This window comes from Leopardus geoffroyi, chromosome A3 (genome assembly GCF_018350155.1).
Source record: "Leopardus geoffroyi isolate Oge1 chromosome A3, O.geoffroyi_Oge1_pat1.0, whole genome shotgun sequence".
Classification (NCBI taxonomy): domain Eukaryota; kingdom Metazoa; phylum Chordata; class Mammalia; order Carnivora; family Felidae; genus Leopardus; species Leopardus geoffroyi.
This window is the reverse complement of record NC_059336.1, coordinates 11,244,363-11,264,922: the sequence shown is the minus strand read 5'-3', so window position 1 is coordinate 11,264,922 and position 20,560 is coordinate 11,244,363. Positions and strand designations below refer to the sequence as shown.

At 57.0% G+C, this 20,560-nt stretch overlaps 1 protein-coding gene and 1 long non-coding RNA gene across 6 annotated transcripts in view; one reads left to right on the top strand and one right to left on the bottom strand.

Annotated features, from left to right (window-relative positions):
• Window positions 1-312: 312 nt before the first annotated feature.
• The window catches only part of RIPOR3 (RIPOR family member 3), a 76,204-nt gene continuing 55,956 nt past the window's right edge, over window positions 313-20,560 (bottom strand). For 3 of the 5 annotated variants that reach the window (XM_045444241.1, XM_045444243.1, XM_045444244.1), the window contains 19 exons: window positions 20,355-20,433; window positions 18,754-18,777; window positions 18,433-18,486; window positions 17,678-17,827; window positions 17,435-17,498; window positions 17,036-17,079; window positions 16,721-16,846; window positions 16,498-16,643; window positions 14,655-14,784; window positions 12,761-13,333; window positions 9,325-9,455; window positions 8,288-8,411; window positions 7,528-7,663; window positions 6,729-6,890; window positions 5,973-6,134; window positions 5,265-5,467; window positions 4,023-4,106; window positions 1,856-1,946; window positions 313-1,423 (listed from right to left, as the gene is read on the bottom strand). In XM_045444241.1, coding sequence (XP_045300197.1) covers window positions 1,320-1,423; window positions 1,856-1,946; window positions 4,023-4,106; window positions 5,265-5,467; window positions 5,973-6,134; window positions 6,729-6,890; window positions 7,528-7,663; window positions 8,288-8,411; window positions 9,325-9,455; window positions 12,761-13,333; window positions 14,655-14,784; window positions 16,498-16,643; window positions 16,721-16,846; window positions 17,036-17,079; window positions 17,435-17,498; window positions 17,678-17,827; window positions 18,433-18,486; window positions 18,754-18,777; window positions 20,355-20,433 — 2,587 coding nt within the window. In that variant the 3' untranslated portion in view covers window positions 313-1,319. Of the gene's footprint in view, window positions 1,424-1,855; window positions 1,947-4,022; window positions 4,107-5,264; window positions 5,468-5,972; window positions 6,135-6,239; window positions 6,618-6,728; window positions 6,891-7,527; window positions 7,664-8,287; window positions 8,412-9,324; window positions 9,456-12,760; window positions 13,334-14,654; window positions 14,785-16,497; window positions 16,644-16,720; window positions 16,847-17,035; window positions 17,080-17,434; window positions 17,499-17,677; window positions 17,828-18,432; window positions 18,487-18,753; window positions 18,778-20,354; window positions 20,434-20,560 lie in introns of those variants that run through there. The other 2 variants (XM_045444242.1, XM_045444245.1) reach the window with 2 other exon arrangements.
• On the top strand, window positions 9,449-10,430 carry LOC123580025. Its single transcript, XR_006703084.1, has 2 exons — window positions 9,449-10,070; window positions 10,127-10,430. It is a non-coding gene; the product is annotated as an uncharacterized LOC123580025 (long non-coding RNA).

The window sequence follows — 20,560 nt, the reverse complement described above, 5'->3', positions numbered from 1 at the left end:
TCTTGAAGCGGTGGGATGCCAGGGTAGGGAAAAAAGCTGAATCTGTAACTTTGGTGCAGAAATCACATGAGGCCAAAGGCTGGACAAGGAAGGGCCATGCGGCTCAGCGTCCGTGTAGGAGCGGGCGCTCAGGGAGCCTTCGGCCGCACAGGGGACATAGGGGGCCCCAGCCCCCCGCCTCCCTCCTCACCTGCTTGTGCGGGAGAACCCGGCCCACGGGGCTACACGCGGTGCAGGAGGGGCTGCTCTTTTCCTCCCTGGGAGGTTTGTGGAAGCAACCACTGCTTTGTGCTTTTTTCAGGTAAAGTGAGACACCAATAAAATTCATTTTAATTGAAATTCAAAAAACTGAACATAGGAACAAGGCAAATAAATACGAAGTTAAACCGAAAAGCACAGAATATATACAGGAAGTTTACATGAGAAGGTTGAAGAGTCCAGAATCCCCAATGCCATTGTCAGGAGTCACGTACCCCAGGTTGTCTCTGCGGCTCAACACAAAAACAGTTCAGGACACATTGGAGGGTTTTGGTTTTTTTTAACAGACTTAAATAAGAAACGAATCTTCTTTCTTTAAATACATTCTTCAGTGAAATCTTTCTTCAAACCGGCTGATGGCTTCTGACACAATTTATCTAATCGGCCCTAAGTTGACTTCCGTTCAAAAGTTCGATTCCATTTTGATGAGTGAGGTCACGGTGGATGCTTTTACTGACACGACACAAGGTTTCCTGGCCAATGACGTTTTCTTCCTTGTGCTCTTGAACACAGTGACGATAAGGTCCACGGTCTGCAGGCCGCCACCAGGCTCCACGGGGGCGTTTGGACTACTGCTTGGGTTAAGAGCATGAATCATGGAAACCCTGGCTCTGTCTGTCTTCCCACCTTGCCCGGCTTGCCGAGGTGATGGCTTGCTGCCATGGAAATGACCCACTGCATCCTCCTTAGCAAGGTCAGTCAGCCCGCTTGTCTCTTCACTGCCCGTCTTTATTGAACCAGCAGTGCTGAGCAGGCCAACCGGCAGGGAGACTTTGATTCCAGGCCTCAGCCACCTGGCCTTGGCCCCTTCGGGGTGCAGCTGGCCAGGGAAGGTCAGACAGATTCTCAAAACTGAAAGCTGGTCGTTTGACTCAAGTCCAACAGCCTTCAAAGTGCCGCACGTCCCCTTTTCCTGCTCCTATATGCAAAGTCCCATTTGTGCCCCTGGGCTGCGTGACTGGTCTGGGGACTGAGGGAGCACAGAGCATACCCCCACCCACAGCTCTGGCCCTGGGTCAAGGCAAGGCAGCAGCAAAAACAAAGGTGCCAGCTGAGGCTTCTTAAAATACAGTGATTTCAATATCCGCTTCCTGGCAAAAGGCTTCTCCTCTTGGTTCCAAGCAGAGTTTGTCCATCTTCTCAAAAGCTGAGCGTCCTTTCTCCCCTGAAATATTAAGGTGATCGGTCACTGGATTGTCCCCCACCTCAGCGTTCCTGCTCTGGTGAACCCAGATGGCCTTAGTGGCAGAGGCGGGTGGCATTTGGGGAGCTCCTGCTGGCCACTCGCATGGATGGACCCGGTGCCTCTCCCTTACATTCAAGACAGAATTTGCTGAACTTTATTCCTGCCTCGCACCTGGCTTTCACTCCCAAGGATCATAAACTGAAGCTGAAGAGAGAAATAAGGCACTTCATGCCACCTCAACCATGAAGGAAACCTGTCTTGGCCAAGTGCAGTTACATGGGTCACCGACTGCGCTCGGCCTCTGTATTATTTTGCATCTTTGAGGGCTGACCGTGGCCCCTCTAGCACAACCTTCCAAAGGTCGTCGCGAACCCCACTGCACCGCACACAACGTTTGATGCTGGACTTTACCGAATGACAGCGTGGCTTCCCGGGCTGCTGTTCGCACGGCCTCCAGGTCCGACTGGCACAGGCTGGCGATCTGATCGATGCTTTCAATGCCCTGTTTGAGGTGAGGGGAAAGAGGATCCATCAGGGGACATTTTAGGTAGCAGGTGGAATCTACTTTTATGAGCTCTGTAAGACCAGCCCTAGCATGGTCTTTGGGGCCTCAGGCCCTTCCTTTTCTGAAGGCTTGTAGGTTTCTTATGTAGCCTCAAGTTCATCAGAAGGGCCCCCACCTTTTTGATTCTGACACCTGCTGCTGAGTCAGGCCATCAGCAGAGCTTTATGGATAGGTTCCTTCTAGAAGGTCTGTCTTGAAAAATGGGAAGCCCTGCTTCCCTCTGGACCTTCCCACCTCCCCCTTGCTCTCCTGACTCTACCCTCTTGGGCAGGCCGTGAGAACATCAGTCGGAGCCCAGGTTTGGGCACAGCTGACCCTGGCTGCTCTCCAGGGCCAAGGACCAGAGTGCACTTCAGCCTCTTCTCCGGAGCACCCCTACCCCCTTACTGGCTTGGCTGTTCGATTATAACCAGATGGTCCTCCTAGAGCTTCCCTTGGTTTTGTTTTGTTGTTGTTGTTTGTTTGTTTTTTCAGAATGAATGGGGTGAGTTTAATCTATTTTTCATCAAGCAAATTGGCGATGGTTTTTTTTTTTTTTTTTTTTTTTAATTTTTATTTATTTTTGGGACAGAGAGAGACAGAGCATGAACGGGGGAGGGGCAGAGAGAGAGGGAGACACAGAATCGGAAACAGGCTCCAGGCTCTGAGCCATCAGCCCAGAGCCCGACGCGGGGCTCGAACTCACGGACCGCGAGATCGTGACCTGGCTGAAGTCGGACGCTTAACCGACTGCGCCACCCAGGCGCCCCGGCGATGGTTTTTTTTAAATGAGACTTCCAGATGCAGGTGGGTTTGAGGCAAGATGGACATCCTCTCATATCTGCTTTAAGAGGGTGAGTTGTACCTGGAGTCTCCAGAAGTTTCATATTCTCTGGCCTGGAGTAACACTTTTTTTTTTTTTTTTCAACGTTTATTTATTTTTGGGACAGAGAGAGACAGAGCATGAACGGGGGAGGGGCAGAGAGAGAGGGAGACACAGAATCGGAAACAGGCTCCAGGCTCTGAGCCATCAGCCCAGAGCCTGATGTGGGGCTCGAACCCGCAGACCGCGAGATCGTGACCTGGCTGAAGTCGGACGCTTAACCGACTGCGCCACCCAGGCGCCCCTGGAGTAACACTTTGTAGAGTCCAGCCTAAGGAAGTAATTCAGAACTCTCTATTTTTTAAAAGCGTTACGTGCCAAGATGCTCGTAATGATATTATTTATAGTAATAAATAGGTGACAAAGCTTAATTTTCTACCACACAAGAGTGGGGGGATCTGTCAAGGTAAACCCTCAACGGCCCCTTCATAGAGACTTCTAAAGCACTGCGAGTCTACCACTAAGAGTTTCCGTTTTGCTCACTGTTTCTAAGCTATATATGTAGCATGATCAACAATCTAAAGACATTTAAGTTTAAGAGAGTGAGCACAAGTGGGGTAAGGGCAGAGAGAAGGAGAGACAGAAGCCCGATTCAGGGCTCGAACTCCGTGAGCAGAGGGATCATGACCTGAGCCGAGACGAAGAGTCACAGGCTTAACTGTGCCAGCCAGGCGCCCCTAGCATGATCGACAATTTTAAATACTCACACCCACAAAAGAAGTGTAGCAAAATGCCAACAGTACTTTCTACTAAGTATTGGGATGAAGGGTAACTTTTACATTTCTGAATTTTACACTTTCTTTCCTATAATGAGCTTATTGTGCTTTTAGAAAATATTAAATCGAGGCCATTAAAACACAATCCTAGACTTCCAAAGTGAGTCCCTAGGGCCACCTGCTTCTTCAGGCCGAGCCAGAGCAAACGCTCCTCGACTACTGTTGAGGGGCTTCTGCTGGTAGCACTGAGGTCTGCTCTAAAACGAGCTCTTCAGGGGCGTTTTTTTTTTGTTTGTTTGTTTTTGGTTTTTGCTGGTGGTAGTTTTGGGGGGAGGGGAGGGGTATTCCCAGTGGAATAATTTTGAAATGAACCAACTGGAACATTAGCCATAAGTAGGCTTCTCTCCGTCACAGGCGAGGACAGGTCAGACTCACCCTGAGGTGTTTTAGCGCCACACACGCGGCCTGCTGGAGTTTCCCATCGTTCTCCATCAGGGCGTTGGTATAGAAGACCAGAGCCTGGAGAATAAGGTTGCTGTGAATGGGGGGTCAGCCGAAGCCAAGTCCATGCTGCCTGTGGCTAATCCTTCTAATGCTGGAGGGCTCCTTGAGCCCTGCTTCCCCTTTTCTAAACAAAAATCGGGCTGTGATCTATTCATCTCTGGGCCAGGCGCACCCAGTCCCAAGACGTTTGCTGCGGCGTTTGGTTTCTCTCTAATAAACACACTGGTCCCTGGGTTGATGGTAATCAAAATGAAGAAAGCTCTTTTCATCTAATAATATTTTCCTAATCTAGATAAAATGCTGCATCGGAGCAATCCGATGTCTGGCAGGGGCCACTCGAAGAATTGGACGTGCAGAGGGAGGCCTGATGGCCGAGCACCTCTTCCCTTCAGCCCTGGTCCCTGGTCCCCGGTCCCAGCGATGACCCCGCCCCCTCCACCACATCTGCCAGAAAAGAGCTGCATGGGCTTCACGAGACTCTGCAGGTTAATTAGGAAGCATGTGAGAAGGTACCCAGCCTTTGGGTGCCCGAGACTACAGTCAGGCCTCGGTATTGCCCTCCTCTACCTTGGGGGCTGGTACCGTCAATCTAGAGTAGTCACAGGCCCAGGAACCTGAAGGGCAGAGGGGTCCGGTTTCTTGGTTTTCAAACGGACTGAACCCAACGAATCAGCCAGCCACACGTACTAGCTGAGATGAGGCTGGCCGTCAGAACCCTAAGGAAGAAACGCTCTCCGTGCAAGCGACATCTCAGACCAAACGGGTATGTTGGCGTTGCGGCACAGATGCACGAGGCGGTAAGACGTGAGGTTCCGTGGGTCCCTCGGGTGGCCGCCAGCAACCCCAGGTCCCTCCCCAGGGCTGGCGTCGCCCAGGGCAATGGCCTGAGAAGGACTGCATGCATGCACGTGCCAGGGAACCTCCCTAAATCTAAACATCCTGGGACACCTGGCTGGCTCGGGAGGTAGAGCAGGTGACTGGGTTGGAAGTTTGGGTGTAGGGATTACTTAAAGTAGAATCTTTAAAAAAACAAAACAAAAAAAAAACCCTCGCAGCGAAGGCAACCCCCTTCAGAACATTCCTTGTATTTTTCCGAGAGAGGAAGCCTGTGTCCCCCTGGCTGTCACACATGTAACCATGGGGCTGCCGCCTCCCCGCCTCCCCCCACCGTACCTTCTCCCGAAAGCTCTGGTTCCGTGCCGCGCTGGCCAGGCGAGCACTAGCCGCCCTGCACACCCGGGGGGTCCCGTCCAGCTGCAGCAGTGCCCAGGCCCGCAGCGTCTGGGGCAGGGGCTGGAGCTGGCCCAGCCGCTTCCCCTGCAGCTTCCTGATCGTCTTGACTTGCCCCGCACACTGCAGCTCCTCGGCAAGTGTTACTGGAAGAGAGGAGTGGGCCCAGGGTCCCTCTGACTGCGGTCGGCAGTACAGCTGCGCGTTTGTTTGGCCACCGCCGTGTTCGTGTTCGGGAAGCAGATCCCAGGGCAAGCCCCCACGATCACCAAGGCGCAGCCTGGATCGGCCTCAAGGGGGTGCCTCCTGGAATCTCTAGGAAGGCTTTCCGGCAAGGGGTCAAATCACCCTGAAAATTAATAAAACCTCAGCCCGTACTTTTAAGGACTCCGGCCGGCCACCCGTCACCTTCCTATCCAGCTCTGACCTCTGCCCTGTGCTTTGTAAAACCTCCTTCCCTCGGAGGTCATCTCCCTGCGTGGGCTGAGTGTACAATCTAATTCCATCTGGGGTCTCGAAAGAACAGCCAGAGGGGAAAGACACAGTGGTTCGAAGACCCTGGCTTCCAAAGAGCCAGGACAGAGGGTTCCACGGACGGAGACTCCTTCGTTCTGGGCGTTGCTTTGAGGCGCCCTCCCTCCCAGCCCCTACCTTCTTTGGTGAGCTGGGCAAAGTGCTTCTCTAGGTCAGACACCCCCTGCCTCTGCAGGTAGCTGTGAAACTGGAACCAGGTGACCGTCTGTTCTTCGGGGAGCCCGGCTCCGGGGAGCAACCCACCACAGCTGACCACCTGCTCCAGGAGCCTTCGGCATGCTGGCGAAACAGGAGAAGGCCGTGAGGATAGACGGGGCCCCCATGGAGCTCCGCCGCCGGGCATGGCTGGGGCAGTTTAAAGGCCTGCTAACAGCATGCGGACGGGTGTCCCTCACTGTGCCTCCTGTGCCCAAGAGAAGGAGCACGCTGCGGCTGGGGTCCGCAAGCCCCACGTGTAGACATTCTTGGGGTGCACTCCATGCCCGAGGCTGGGGACTGGGAGTATTCAGGCCAACTAGCAGCCAGATGCTGGCTGGAGCTTCCAGAGGCCCTGGAAGGGAGGACGGCTGTCAACAGAGAAAGATGCTCTGCTTTCTGAGGAAGGGTCCAGCCAACACTTCAAGACACCTTTATCCTGCCAACCTTTCTAGAAGCGTTCTTTCCTAACCCCTTTAAGGTTCTGGTGGAAGCCGTGCGGTCTATCCCCAGACAGATGTGCCAAAAGGCTAACGTTTGCAACTTCAGGGCTTCGCAGACCCCTTCCTGTCCCGGGAAGAGGCGGTGACGTGTGGCTGAGAAGCACCCTCCCTCTGGTGCCATGAAGACAGAGACGAAGACAGGGCTAGAATGAGGCCCTGGGGCGGGAGGGGGTACCTATTTCCAGTTGTCCCGGGTATTTCCCTCGGACTCTGTGCAGAAACGTCTTCTTGAGTTGGTTCAGCAGCGTCGTGCCAGAACAGGACAGGACCCTGCCGGGCTCAGTGCATCCTCTCCACAGCTTCAGGCACCCCTTCCTCCGTGTGGCCTGGGGGACAACTGAAAGCCCGGGTCAGGACCCGACTGACGGGAAGGCCGAGCAACTGGGTGGCCCCAGGATTTCCTTCCGCTGAGGCCTGAGAGGTCAGGGGCGACAGGGTTTCGTGCAGCTTTCCTTCCCACATCGCAGCCTGACACGCCAAGGACCAGCGGCTTCGGCCGTGGATGCCTTCCCTGGGCCCGTACTGCGGTCCTCGCAGCTAGGACGGCTGCTCCCACCAGCCTCTCCTCACAGGCAAGGGGAGGCTCCGTGGGGGGCAGAGGCAGAGCGGGGGTCACAGGTGTTTCTGGGAGTGCGTGCCGTGTGCCTTGAACGCGTCCTGGCGATTACCTCACGGTACAACACTACCCAGTGGCCTCCTCTTTAGACAGGTGGGGAAGCTGAGGCCCAGAGAGGTGAGTCATTTGCCCAGAGCCGCACAGCCCACCGAACTAACTCCAAGGCCGTGTGGCCTCCCTTCCGCGCCCCACAGCATGTACGTCTGAGCACAGCCCCACCACCACCCCAGCTCGTACCCTCTGGGCGCCAGTGAGCTTTGGGCATCAGGATGGGAGACGAGGCTCCCCTGCCCTCCAGAGCCCATCGCTTCATGCCATCCACACGAGAGCAGCCCGTGGGCAGCGGGCGGTTACTTACTTTCTTCAATGGATGCTGCCTTGCTGACCTTCTCAAAATCCAGGACAGAGAGCATCTCCAGAACCTGCTTTTGCTGCACGGCTTCTTCCAGAAGGCATTCCTGGACCATCCTCGACAGGTTAGGAGAGGCAAGTTTCTGGGAAGCAACCCACGATGCTCCAGGTTAGCACAAACATGCCCTCTGAGGCCGGCAATCACCACTGCGGCCCCCACCTGCCTCCCCCCAGCTTTTCTGTGCCGGTGGTAGCTCTCTGACTCCCGTCTGGGGGTTCCTGCTTCTCCAAGGTGGCCGAGATGATGGGATGCAGGCTGCGGCTTCTGGGGGCTTCCTCTGCTACCAGAAAGGGCCAGCCTGCCTGAAAGTGAAGCCAGCCAACGCAGGAAAGCAGAGCTGAGAGACCCAGTTATGATGTTTTTTGAAATCCTGGATCCACCTGGGCCTGAAGCCTACCCCAGGGCCTTTGAGTTCCATGAGCCAAAAAGTTCCCTTTGGTTGAGCCAGTTTGGATCGGAGCTCTGGCAGCTGCCGCAGAAAGCCACAGCCGCTGCTTTGGGGTCAGCACTTGGACTTTCAGGAGAGCCACGTGACCTTTCACCCAGGCCTGGACCTTCCACAGAGGAGCCTCCCCAGTCTCACTGGCTCTCTTCCTTGCACCGTGCTCCCCACCACCGGCAAGATCAGATCTTCGCAGAGAGGACTCCCGCCCCCCAGCCCGGCTTCCCGGCAGGCCGCCCCGCCCCCCACATCCCGTGGCCACACCTGCAGCAGAGTTTTGCAGACGTGGAGGTGGACGGTGAGCAACATGTCCAGCTCCGGGGTGCCGGCCGTCAGCTCCTGAGGTGACGCTGTCCGTGGTGGCAGCGGGGGCGGGCTCCTGTCCTTTCTGAATTGGATTGAGAAGAACTGGGTGACCGTGCCAGTTAGTGGCTCAGCTCTCTCCGCGGTTAGAGGGGACCCTCCCTCCCTGGGGAGCTCCGATCAGGGAGGCCCGCTCCAGGGCCCAGGCAGATAGAGTTACACCAAGGAGAAAACCAAGAGAAAAGAAAAAGCAAAAGCCGTCAACGAGGGGTGGCACAGGCCCTGGAGACTGGGGCGGGGGGCGCAGGGGGCCGCCTCCGGGATGTGTGATCTGAAGGCAGAAGGCTGCGGTTCAAGCTAATCCTTAGCTCTGTGACTCTGGATGGGCCTGCCCCCCTGGCCTCAGCATGCTCATCTGTGAAGTGGGGACAGGCACACCCAGCTCCGGGCAGTGAGGGGTCAGGGCAAGCCTGCCAGCAAGCATCGCACCTGGCACCACGTTGGCCTCGTGGTGGAGGCCGAGCCCGAGGCCTGAGAAAGGACGGACGCGACACTGGGATGCTGGATGGGATCGTGAGAGGAGATGAGATGTACTGTGTGTCCTCTCTGGTGCTGCTGAGATTCGGGTACAGGAGCCGGGCATGAGCAGGGCAGGTGGGGGTGGAAGGTTGCACAGAAGAGGGAGCCCATGTCCCTGCTGCCCGTTTGGTAGAGGACAGAGGTCCTACTGTGTCCCTTGTTATTTTGTAAGAGAAGAACCCAACCAGGCCGTTGCCCGCAGCTCGGGACCGTGCTGGGGGGTGGTCGTGCACTCAGTGGTCAGCACGCCCCTGCTCTGTGCCCAGCGGCAGGCATGCAGGGGTGGGGGGCGCAGCAAAGGAACAGAGTAAGTACCAGTCGGGACCAGGGAGATGGGAGGCTGAGGCTGCAGGGGCCGACAGGAAGCGCGGAACTGAGGCCCGTCGCCAGGGTCGGTGCTGGGAGGGGAGGGCGCCTACCTGGGACCCTGGCAGCCCCCACACAGGGACAGCTCCTGCGGGGCAAGGTCAGCATTGAGGAAGGCGAAGCTCTCCAGGATGCACTCCATCAGGCTCTCGGAAGAGGCATGCTCCTGGCGGGTGCCACGGGGCTGTGGACAGAGCGGCAGGACCTTAGGCCACAGACCGTCAACACCGGGTCCAGGTCATGAGCACCGCCCCTCGGAGCCCAAGTGCAACCCCCCACATCAAGGATGGGCACAGGGCTGCGGAATCCCCCGAGGCCCCTCCCGAAAAGCCTGGTAGGTACGGCTCCAAAGCCCGAGGGACACAGACCTGAAAAGCCTCTCCTGGGCTCACAGACACCCACAGGGACAGGGCGAGAGACAGGAGTGAGCGGGCAAGTGATGGGGGGGGGGGGGGGAGCCTGAGAACATGTGTCCCCCCGCCAAGAGGCCAGGCTGCCACTCTGCTCCAGCTGACACCTGCTGCTTGGGAATGTGGGGCCAGACTGTTCACTTTTCTCAGAAAAGCTGGAAACCTAGATTTTTGTGGGAACCTGCTAGTTTTTGAACATTGACAGCTAATCCCAAATTACTGTAAAAATAGGGTGTGAATCAGGCTCAAGGGGAGGCTCAAAGGCTGCTCGGTGAGCTTCTAGATTGCAGGGTGTCTTCTCCCAGGGAGATGTGGAAGGAGAGGATGGTTGAGGCACCCCCTGACTGGCAGGGATGAGGAGAGTGCTGGTGCCACAGGGCCTGCCACTGGTTGAGTCCCCCAAAGGCAGATCCCTTCCTCCAGATCTAGAAATCCACTGCTGGAGATTTTGGTCTCCCCTCCATTCAGGGCAGGACCCCAGGGCTTGCTTGGTCCCCATCCCTGGCATGCCCAGGCCACGTCCCACACGAAGCCACCCAAGGCACAGCCTGAGCAGATACCACCTTGAGAAGCAGAACTAGGCTCCTAAGAGTTGAGCCCGCGGAGAAAACCTTGTTACTCTCTTGTTAGAGAATAACAATGGCTAGTTGCGGATCTTTCCTCCAGCAAAAAAAAGAAAAGTACGTTGGTGTATATATGTGCACACACACACACACACACACACACACTCACACACACACACACACACCAGTTCTCATTATTCCAGGTGGTACCAAACCATAGCTCCTAAGAGAAATGCAGAGACCACTAGCCTCCGGTCACATTTTTATCAACCCATCAGTACAGATGGGTCTCGTTTCATGTGTACTTCTGTTTAAAGACACCTTATTTATAAAAAAAAAAAAATTTTTTTTAATGTTTATTCTTGAGAGACAGAGTGTGAGCAGGGGAGGGGCAGAGAGAGAGGGAGACACAGAATCGGAAGCAGGCTCCAGGCTCTGAGCTGTCAGCACAGAGCCTGATGCGGGGCTCGAACCCACGGACCACAAGGTCATGACCTGAGCCAAAGTCAGACGCCTGACTGAGCCACCCAAGGGCCCCGAAGACACCTTATTTAATTTACACTGACAATTCGTTCACACTGAACTCACACCTGGACGAGGCTTATGTAACATGGATTTTGTGAGTGAGGCCCTGCACAGCCTTCCTGGGCTCAGGAGCACTGGATAGCACTTCACGCGGTCGGGCCCATCCAACAGCTTGAAATCACCAAAAGAAAGGCCAGAAATGTGAGACACGCGGCACAAACTAGACGGCAGGAAGGACACGCGTCTGGACCAGGGCTGCGAGAAGAAGGCAGAGTGTGTGAACCCTCTGTGTGTGAACAAGTGAACCCCTGGTTCAGCCCCAGCCGGGCACGTGCATGGCAGGCGACTCTGCACGTGCCCGCAGATGACCGTGAGCGCATCACAAGTACTGATTTTGGAGTTTCAGGTAAGCTTTACAGCAAGTAGATGAATGAGAAACACACAGAATCCATGAATGGTGAGGACCGACTACGTGTATACACACACACACACACACACACACACACACATTATACACATACACATCAAACTAAAAACTATGGCCTGTGCTCACTTTTACTCTTCGAATTCGGTTTGGTACAAGAAGAAAAGTTCCTCAAGTACGTTTAAAAGTATTGCCTGGGGGGCTCAGTCGGCTCAGGTCATGATCTCACTGTTGGTGAGTTCGAGCCCAGCATCGGGCTCTGTGCTGACAGCTCAGAGCCTGGAGCCTGCTTCAGATTCTGTGTCGTCTTCTCTCTCTGCCCCCCACTCGCACTCTGTCTCTCTCTCTCTCTCAAAAATAATAAAACATTTTTTTTAATTTTTTAAATAAAAAAATAAAAGTATTGCCTTACTGCAATATTATTTTAAGGCTTTTATGTAAAGGAGGTATGATTTTTCAAAAGACAGCCATGTGACAGAAGCTGCATGTTGCAGCCTCAAATCATTCCACACAGAAAGGCTGTTAAGAAATAACAAAAGAAGTGACTTTTTTTTTTCTTGAAATTCTCCGGCAGCTCCTTTTCAAAAGAAGGTAGCAGTGATAAACAACTTTGTTTTGAAGTTCAGTTTTTAAAGACACAAAGTGAAACTTTCTCTCTGTCACTGGTGCTGAACATTGGGGGTGGGTGTGAGGACAAAACAACCGAAACCAATTTTTGAAGAGAGCAGTTAAAACCATTCCACCGCCAGTGTGGCCTACACAAGAGAGCGGTTTCAGCAAGTAACTGATGCTTAAGTCGGTGCCACTGTTGTACATTTTGTTGTCCATACATTTAAAATGATGTAATAGGGACGCCTGGGCAGCTCAGTCGGTTAAGCGTCCGACTTTGGCTCAGATCATGATCTCACAGTCTGTGGGTTCAAGCCCCGCGTTGGGCTCTGTGCTGACAGCTCAGAGCCTGGAGCTGCTTCGGATTCTGTGTCTTCCTCTCTCTCTGACCCTCCCCCGTTCATGCTCTGTCTCTCTCTGTCTCAAAAATGAATAAACATTCAAAAATTTTTTTAAATAATAAAATAAAATTATGTAATCAGAAAAATCGAATAAATCTGCCCAGGCCAGCACTATTGAGAGCCACCCGAGGGCAGCTCTTGCCACGGGCCCTGTCGAGGAACAAGCTCAGAGGAGGGTGTGTGGCTGCTCGCGGCCTCTTGTGGCACCAGCTCTGACCCTAGACACGCCCCGGGTCTGGGAATTGAACGCCCAGCCTCAGCCCCGCCTGCCTGGGCCAGAAGATGCCAGAGGGAGCCAGGTTCTCTGGCCAGACGGGGAGCAGGTTTTCTACCCCAGTCCCCGACTTCCACTTCTAATCGTCCTCCCGGCCAGTGAAGGCCATTGTTATCCCCACTGGTCAGATGAACAGACTGAGGCCCAGAGAGGAGACATTGCCCAGCTGGGTCACAGGGAAGCGAGGCCAGGATGCCGGCCCAGGCTGGCTGCCCCCAGAGTCTGCTCCCAGTCGTCAGGCGCTAGTAAAGCGGGGCTGCTGGCCCTCCAGGAATAAACCCACCTTCAGCCGGTCCCTGCAGCCGAGAACCTGGTACTCCAGCTCCCGGAGCTGGGGCTGGGCAGGATCCATGGACCTCAGTAAATCCAGAACCTCTTGCAGCGGCCTCTCGAGGGTCACCCCAGGCCCATCCGCTCCGTCCTCGGCTTCTCCTTCGTCATCGTCTTTCTGGCTACCCGGGACTGTATGGTTGTGGAATGGGGAGCCCCGTGGCAGGCTGGGGGCCTCTATTCCCAAATTCCTCCAGCCAGGCTGCTCCACAAATGAGCCTCCCGCCAGGTGGGCCATCTCCGGCAGGAGGCCCAGGGATTGGGGGTCCTCCTGGGCCTCCTCTTCGATGGAGGTGTTGGGGCCAATGGCCACGGGCAGGAGCCCCACGTCTGAGGTGGATGCTGATGTGCTGGTCTCAGTGTCTCGGGGGTCCTCAGAGCTGAAAGAGTCCATCTCGGGCAGCTCCTGACTCCGGCTCCGCAGGCCAGATCCCCGAAGGTCGCTGTCGGACAGGTAGCCGAGGATGGAAGGGGCCTTTGGCCCACCCTGCAGCAAAGCCTGCTGCGCTGGCCGCTGCAGGACAGACTGGGAAGGGGGACACAGGACCAGCCTGACTGCCACACCAAGGACTTCCTGCCACCCCAGCGGGGCTTCCCACCATAAAGACTTGCCCCGCACACGCACATTGTCAACGTGACTGGGGTCCACCAAGGTGATCGGCGAACTGGAGGTGTTGACAGGACCCTGCAGCCCCATCCCCCCTCTAACCCCCTCCTTTCCAGCCCCTGAGGCCACTTTGCTGCTTGTCACATCCTCCAGGCTCTACACCTTCCTGTCCCAAGGCCTTTTAGAATGACTGTGCTCTCTTCCTGGAACATTCTTCCCATATGTCTTTGTGGTCATGCTCTTGGCCCCTCAGGTCCTTATTCAAATGGTACCTTTTCTGGGGACCTAGCCCTGGACACCCTGTTTATCCCACCTTGCCCCAGAAGTCCCCTCTCCCTCCCTGGTCTGTGTTCCCGTGGTCCTTAGGCCCTTGATCAGCTGGCACTCCCTGAGGACACTGTCCCCACCTGGCCTAGAACAGAGCCTGGCACAAAGTTGTGAATGAGCGAACAGCTGACACCAAGCCCGCCCCGCTCTGCGGCACCCCCTCCCTTCCCCTTACCAGACAGACCAATAATAATGTCTGATGTTCCAAAGCACCATCTGTTTTTATCAGGTGTTCTTTGAAAGCCTTCTCGTTCATTAACTCACTTAATCCTTGCAAAACCTCACCAGAGTGGTGCTGTTATTTTCAGTTCTCTGATATAGAAACTGAAGGCCAGAGAGGTTGGGTGACTTGCCCAAGGTCACACAGCAGGTGAGAGGCATAAATAGCATTTGAACCCAGCTGTTCCGGCTGCAGAAGCCAGACTCTGGACCACATATGATTTCTTTGACTGTAATATGCTGGGCGCACCATGACCAGAATACGGAAGAGGTTGACAACAGTAGCTGGTGCTAAGGAAGGGGCCCAGATCCCCGGAGGTCACAGGAAAGAGATGTTTTACTGGACACTATGTCAAGGTATTACCTACTGGAAACGTACATTAAATTTAATTTTGAAACAAGTAGACTATGGCTGGGGTGGTAGCACCATACAGAGAACCCCATTCCAGGCTTCCAGGAGAACCAGCCAGGCCTCGAACCAAGTCCAGAGGCCCCCAGAATGGAGGGCTGACAGGAAGGAAAACAGGACAGAACACTACCCAGGATGATCCCCAAACCAGGGAGCACGAGTCCAAAGGGGGACCGGAAGTGCCAGGCTGCCGATCCCAGCCCCACGTGCTAGCCCCTGGGGAGTCGCGCCCACCCACGATCCTGGGGTGACCACAGCATCCCTGCCCTGGTGAGGCTCACTCACCAGGTAGTACCTCTCTCGGAAGCTGGGCGTGCTTGGGGGTGTCCAGTTGTACAAGGAGCCCTTTCTGCTGCCCATGGAGAACTTGCCCGTAGGGCTGGGCGACACCAGGAAGCTCTCGGTGTCAAACGGGCTGGAGGAGAGAACAGAAGGCCGGGGTGTCGTCAGTGCCTGGGAGAACGCGGCAGCACAGAGAAGACCTCGGCGGACTTCAGAGGAAATGGAGGTTCGGGAGGGGCCTGGCCTTCCCTGGGGTCACAGTCACAGCCTAGGGATTCTAGGTGCACATTCTCAAGGCCCTTGGGAACATCTCACCACCCTGAGGGCCCTTAGCCACATGGCAAGGGGCAGTGACTGGCCACCAGACATGTGAATGACACCCCCTTCAGAGGGCCCCTCAAGAAGCTGAGCGGAGGGGCGCCTGGGTGGCTCAGTCGGTTAAGCGGCCGACTTCAGCCAGGTCACGATCTCGCGGTCCGTGAGTTCGAGCCCCGCGTCGGGCTCTGGGCTGATGGCTCAGAGCCTGGAGCCTGTTTCCGATTCTGTGTCTCCCTCTCTCTCTGCCCCTCCCCCGTTCATGCTCTGTCTCTCTCTGTCCCAAAAATAAATAAATGTTAAAAACAAAAATTTAAAAAAAAAAAAAACTGAGCGGAGGCACAGTGGACACTCCGTTCTGCCATTTTCTGGATAAACAACGTCACCATCCCTCTCATCCCGATCTGTAACAGGGGTGCTATTATTTATGGAAGGACCTCTGTCGGTCGTGGTCACATGTAAGCCTGAGAAGCCAAGGTGAGTGCGTGAAATACAGGGGAGCTGGGGCTCCAGCCTGGCCCTCACCCAGCCTGCCCTGGGAGCCAGTAGGTCTGGGTAACCTCCCTGCCGCACGGACACCGGCTCGCTCTCCTTTGCACAAAGGCCTGGCTCCTGCTCTTGTGGGTTCTAGACGCTTCAGGCCAGCAGGACGCCTGCGTCCTTGGATTTGCCCAGCCTCGCATCGGATGGTGCTGGGCCGCCCGCGACCCTATAGACTTGAGGGCCTTCCCTGGAAAGAATAGTGTGCAGCCCCCACTGGACAGATGAGGACACTGAGGCTGGGGGTTCACCCGGCTCACTGGGAAGAAAGCGGCCTCTAGTGGCCCCAGGCCGGATGGAGAGACTGGGCAGAGCAAGCTCCAGAACGGAAGAAGCCCCAGCCCCTTAGCTCCTGCTGCACCTGCCTCGGGGAATAAAGAGAATTCTCTCGAAACGCGAGGTTTCATTTGGAGCAAAAGAGCCCTACTGACAGAAAAACAGAGCCTTTGGAGACCAGCAGCATTCACTGAACGGCCCAAGAAGGTGACGAGTCAGCTGCCCCAGATGGGCACTGCCCCTTGCCACCCGCGGTGCCCGATGGAGAGCCCCCGACCCGGGAAGGACGTGTTTTCGTGAGCGTCCCATCCGTGGGGTCTGGGGTCCACGGGGGCCTGGTGGACGGCAGGGGCCAGCGGGGAATGAGGTGGTGGGAGCAGTGAGGAGAGCCCTCCTGGGGAGGGGCAAGGCTCCTCCCTGGAACCCAGCCCAGGAGGTCACCGGAAAGGGTCCTGGCCAGCATAGGCGGTTCGTTGAAGGAAGGGAATTAAGACTCAGAGGGGCGGGGGCAGGGAGGGAGGCTCCAGCCTGGCCGTGGGGCCCAGTGAGGGCAGGAATGCCCACAAGTGGATGCTAGGGTGTGCTCGGGCCACCAGAGGAGCCAGCGAGGCCCTCTTCCTTCTGCTCTGGGTGGGAGTCCCCTCTAGGTGGGAGTTTGGGGCCAGCCTCGGGGAGGGACATCGGGGCCTGGGGAGGAGGCCGGCCCCCTACTCACTTCCACAGCACCTCCAGCTGTAGCTTGATGGTGCCCAGCTCTGTGATGTCCACCACGATCACCTGCGGCCTGGTCGTGAAGAAGTCAGTGATGTCGCAGGTCACTGTGCCCACGGCCAGTGAACTCAGGCCCCTCAGCTCTGTCACCTGAGGGGACGGGAGTTGTGGATGACGCCTGAGCCCAGCCTCTGGGCATCCTATCCCCGCCCCTGTGCCTCACCCACCTTGATCTCGAAGTTCTCGTGCAGCGTGGGGATGAAAACCTTCTCCTCCTCCTCCCAGGTCTGGCTGTCGTCAGACTCGATCCGGCCCTTCAGCTTCCAGCGCTGGCGGCCCAGGCGCATGAGCACCTGTGGGCCGGAGAAGGGGCGGGTCAGCAGCCCCAGGGAGCCCCTCCCCCGCGCCACCTGCCTGGAGGCCCTCCCTGCTAGCTGGGAGGGGATGGGGACAAAGCCCAGCTGGGACCCTGGTTCTCAGCAGCTCCCGCCCCCCAAAGGCCTTATGGGAAGTCCTGAGGACTGACGCCCGAGTGGCCATACCTCGTACTGGTCTCCGGGACAGAGGCGTGCATAGCCCACGAAGCCTAGAACAGAGACAGGCTAATCTCCTCTCCGCCCTGCTCTGCCCCTGCCCCTGCCCCATGGACCACAGGTCCTCCCTGGGGGGATCCCCTGCCCACGTGTGGGTATCACCTTCAGGGAGGGATAAATCGTCATGACGGATGGCGGACAGGCCCGGGTCCTCATGTCCACCTCAGGGGATGGGACTTGGCTGAGGTCACAAGTCACGTGAGTGGAAACCCAAAGTTTTCCTGGACCCCTGGGACCCTGACCAAACCCCCAACCTCAGCAGAAGTCCCAGGACCCTCAAGACGGCCTGATGCCCCCCCCCACCCCCCACCAAACTGGCTTCTGCCCACCGACCCTCGTCTCTGTTACCTTTCATCCTGATGTGGAACTCTCCCAGGTGAACCTCCAGGGCCCCCTCGATAAGCCACATGTCCTGCAAAGCCCCACACCAGGCGGCTCACGGCCGGCCCCTGGGCCCGGTGAGGTGGGGGAAGGGGGGCCCACGGATCCTGCCAGCCGGAGGCCCCAGGGAGCAGATAGCAATGGTCCTCGGGGTCCAGCCCCCCCCAACACACACACACGTAGCCCTCTGCACCCCTCACTGCCCCCCACCTCGGTGCACTCCTGCAGGCTGCGGCCCAGCTCCTGCAGGCTCTCCCGGGAGGCACGGCTGGGCGGGCACCTGGAGAAGGCCCTCTGCATGTTGGAGGCCCCGTCGCGCAGGCGGCACTGGATGCAGTAGCCCTCGTAGAGTTCGTCCACCTGCGGGGGGCGCGCAGGCTGGTGGGCGCGGGGGCCCCAGGCCTGCCTGCCGCTCTCACCCTCGGGAGAGGCCGCGCTGCCCTGGGTCCCCTGCCCCGGAGAGTGTGAGCCCCCGGGGGCAGGGGTCACATCGCTCATCCACTCCTGTGCCCAGCGCCCGGTGGACGCCTGCACACGAACCGGCTGGGCGAAGGCATCGCTTCCCCTCTCCCTGCCCCACTTTTGGGCTGCAAAACAGGGGAGGTGGGTTTGTGATATCCTGCCCAGCCAGGGGGCCGCCAGTGAGAACATGGAAGACTTGGTGGGTAAAAGCTTGAAGGGCTTGCTGTGTGACCTCGGGCCTGTCTCTGTCCCTCTCTGGGCCTGTACTCTCCCATCTCTGCAGTGGGGTGGTTGGACTCAGCCTCTCACCCTGTGAGCTGGAGCATGAATGCGGTCTTTTAAACCCCACAATCCTGGGGAGCCCAGCCACCCCCTGACCCCCCCCTCCCCCACCGCCCCGCCTCAGGGCCCAATTCTTGCATTTCCTGGGCCTCCTCGCCCCCCCCCCACCCCCGCCCGGCAAACCCCAGCCCTGCCCCGTGACATCCAGGAGGCAGGCTGACCTTGCTGATGTGAAACTCCATCTTCCGGATGTGCCTTTCCACAGAGCGCGTTTGCTTCTCCCAGATAAAGAGAAGGTACTTTGAAAGTAGCCTGGGCCACCCCCTCCCCGACCCCCACCCCCTGCCCCTTCCTCGGGTCCTAACGCAGAACTGGGCTCCCAGCCAGGCCAGCCCCTCAGCATCCTCATGGCTGAGCCCGTTTCCCCATTTTACAACTGGGGAGGAAACCTCCTGTAGGATGGCCTGAGGGACGAAACGCGGGCAATGACATCAGTCCCCCATGAGCCCACTTGCTTACCGCAGACAGAAAGTCTCACCCACCTTGTCCAGGTCGTAATAGAAAGCCTGTGGGGAGGAGCGTGGGGAGAGACAGGTGTCAGAGCTCTGGGTGCTCCTCCACGACCCACGTGGCTATATCCCAGGGGCACCTGAGCTCGGAGGTAGGAAAGCCAGCAGCCACTCCCTCCTCTGGGCCCTGCAGTCAGCGGCCCGGTTCCAGACTGTTCCAGGCCGAGGGGGAAGAGTGGAAAACGCATGTGCTTTGGGTGAGGCAGTTCTGGGCCTGGCTCGGTTTCCCAGCTGTGTGTCCCAGGCCAGTTACTCAACGTCTCTGAGCCTCTACCTCCTCGTGGAAAATGGAGTGGCCATAGAACACAGCACCTGCCCCGCAGGGTTGCTGTGAAGGGCAAAGGATGAGGTAAGCCCTCAACAAAATGGGGGTCACTGTGATTTGATCGTTTAAGGGGTGATTTTAGCCATGGCCAGAAGAACCAAATGAGGTGGGGGTGGAGGAGGCAGCCAGCGTCCCCACCCCCCCCACCCCCGGGGGGGTTCAGGCTTTGGGAAATGCAAATCCAGACTGGTCCAGCCACGCCAGGGGCCAGGGGCCAGGGGCCAGCCAGGCACATCTCAGTGTAAAGGGCCAGACAATAAAACTTTGGCTTTGGGGGCCGCATGGTCTGAACTCAGCCACAGACCACATGTCAGTGATGGGTGTGGCCCGTGCTGATAAACTTTATTTCCAAACAGGCCCTAGCTCGGCCGAGTAGCTGAAATCACTCTATTTGAGCCTGGAGGCGTTTCCACAAGGTTGGAGCTTCACTGGGGAGAAAAAGCAAGGCGTGGGGGAGCGGGGAGAATTGTGACTTCATTCTTCTAACGCTGACCCAAACCTTCCATGCGCTTCCGCATGGATGTTTACATGACGATGGGACCAGGGAGGAAACCGTGGAAGGTGAACTACCAGATTGTCCTCAGGGGTTGAACAGTGTGGGACACAGAAGACTGAGGGGAGAGCGGCATGAAGCTGGAAGGAGGGAGGGATCAAACCCTCCAGAAGTGTGTGCTTTCCCACGAATGCATTTATGAGAAACGATACATGTGCGGTTATGAGAGGAAAACTCCGTGTTAGAAATAAAGAAATGGGGAAGTTCCCGAGCCTTTGGAAAGAAAAGTGCGCAGGAAAAGCCAAGAAGCAGCAGCGCCCAGGGAGGCAGGACCCCACGTCCGTCAGCCCGCTGTGCGGCCCCAGGGCGGCCACGCCTTCCTTGCCTCAGTGTGCCCATCTGTGAAATGGGAGGAGCGAAAACGGATGAGCCTTTATACGGCTGCCCACCTTACAGTTACTTCTAGAGCCAGAGAGTGGAGGTGGGCCCTGCCCGAGACTGTGGACTCCTGAATCGTGAGGCATGGGGCAGGGGGAGGGGGGAGGAGGGAGGGCAGAAGCTTCCCAACAGTCCGTGAGGTTAAATTCCTCAGGGTCCAAGTGAGGGGAGTTCATCACAAGACCAAGTCCATTCCTCAGGCCTGAGCTCCGGGACTGAGATTTACACCCGTGATGCGGGCAGGGGCGGGTGAGGGGGACCCCGTCTTTGTACCCCAGGGAGGCTGCTCGGGCGGGAAGGGGCAGGGAGAGGTCTCACCAGCCTGGAATTCCTGCGGGTGTCCTTGTGGCGCCCTGACAGGTAATCCAGCTCGGCCTGCTGGGTGCACAGATACTCCCTGCGAGGAGAACGAGGAAGAGCAGTTTGCAAAGTAGCAAAAGAAGAAAAGACACGGCCCAGTGCCCAGGGTTCCGGAGTGGAGGCGGCCCCAGCTGCCGGCTCGGAGAATAGCGATGGTTCTGGGC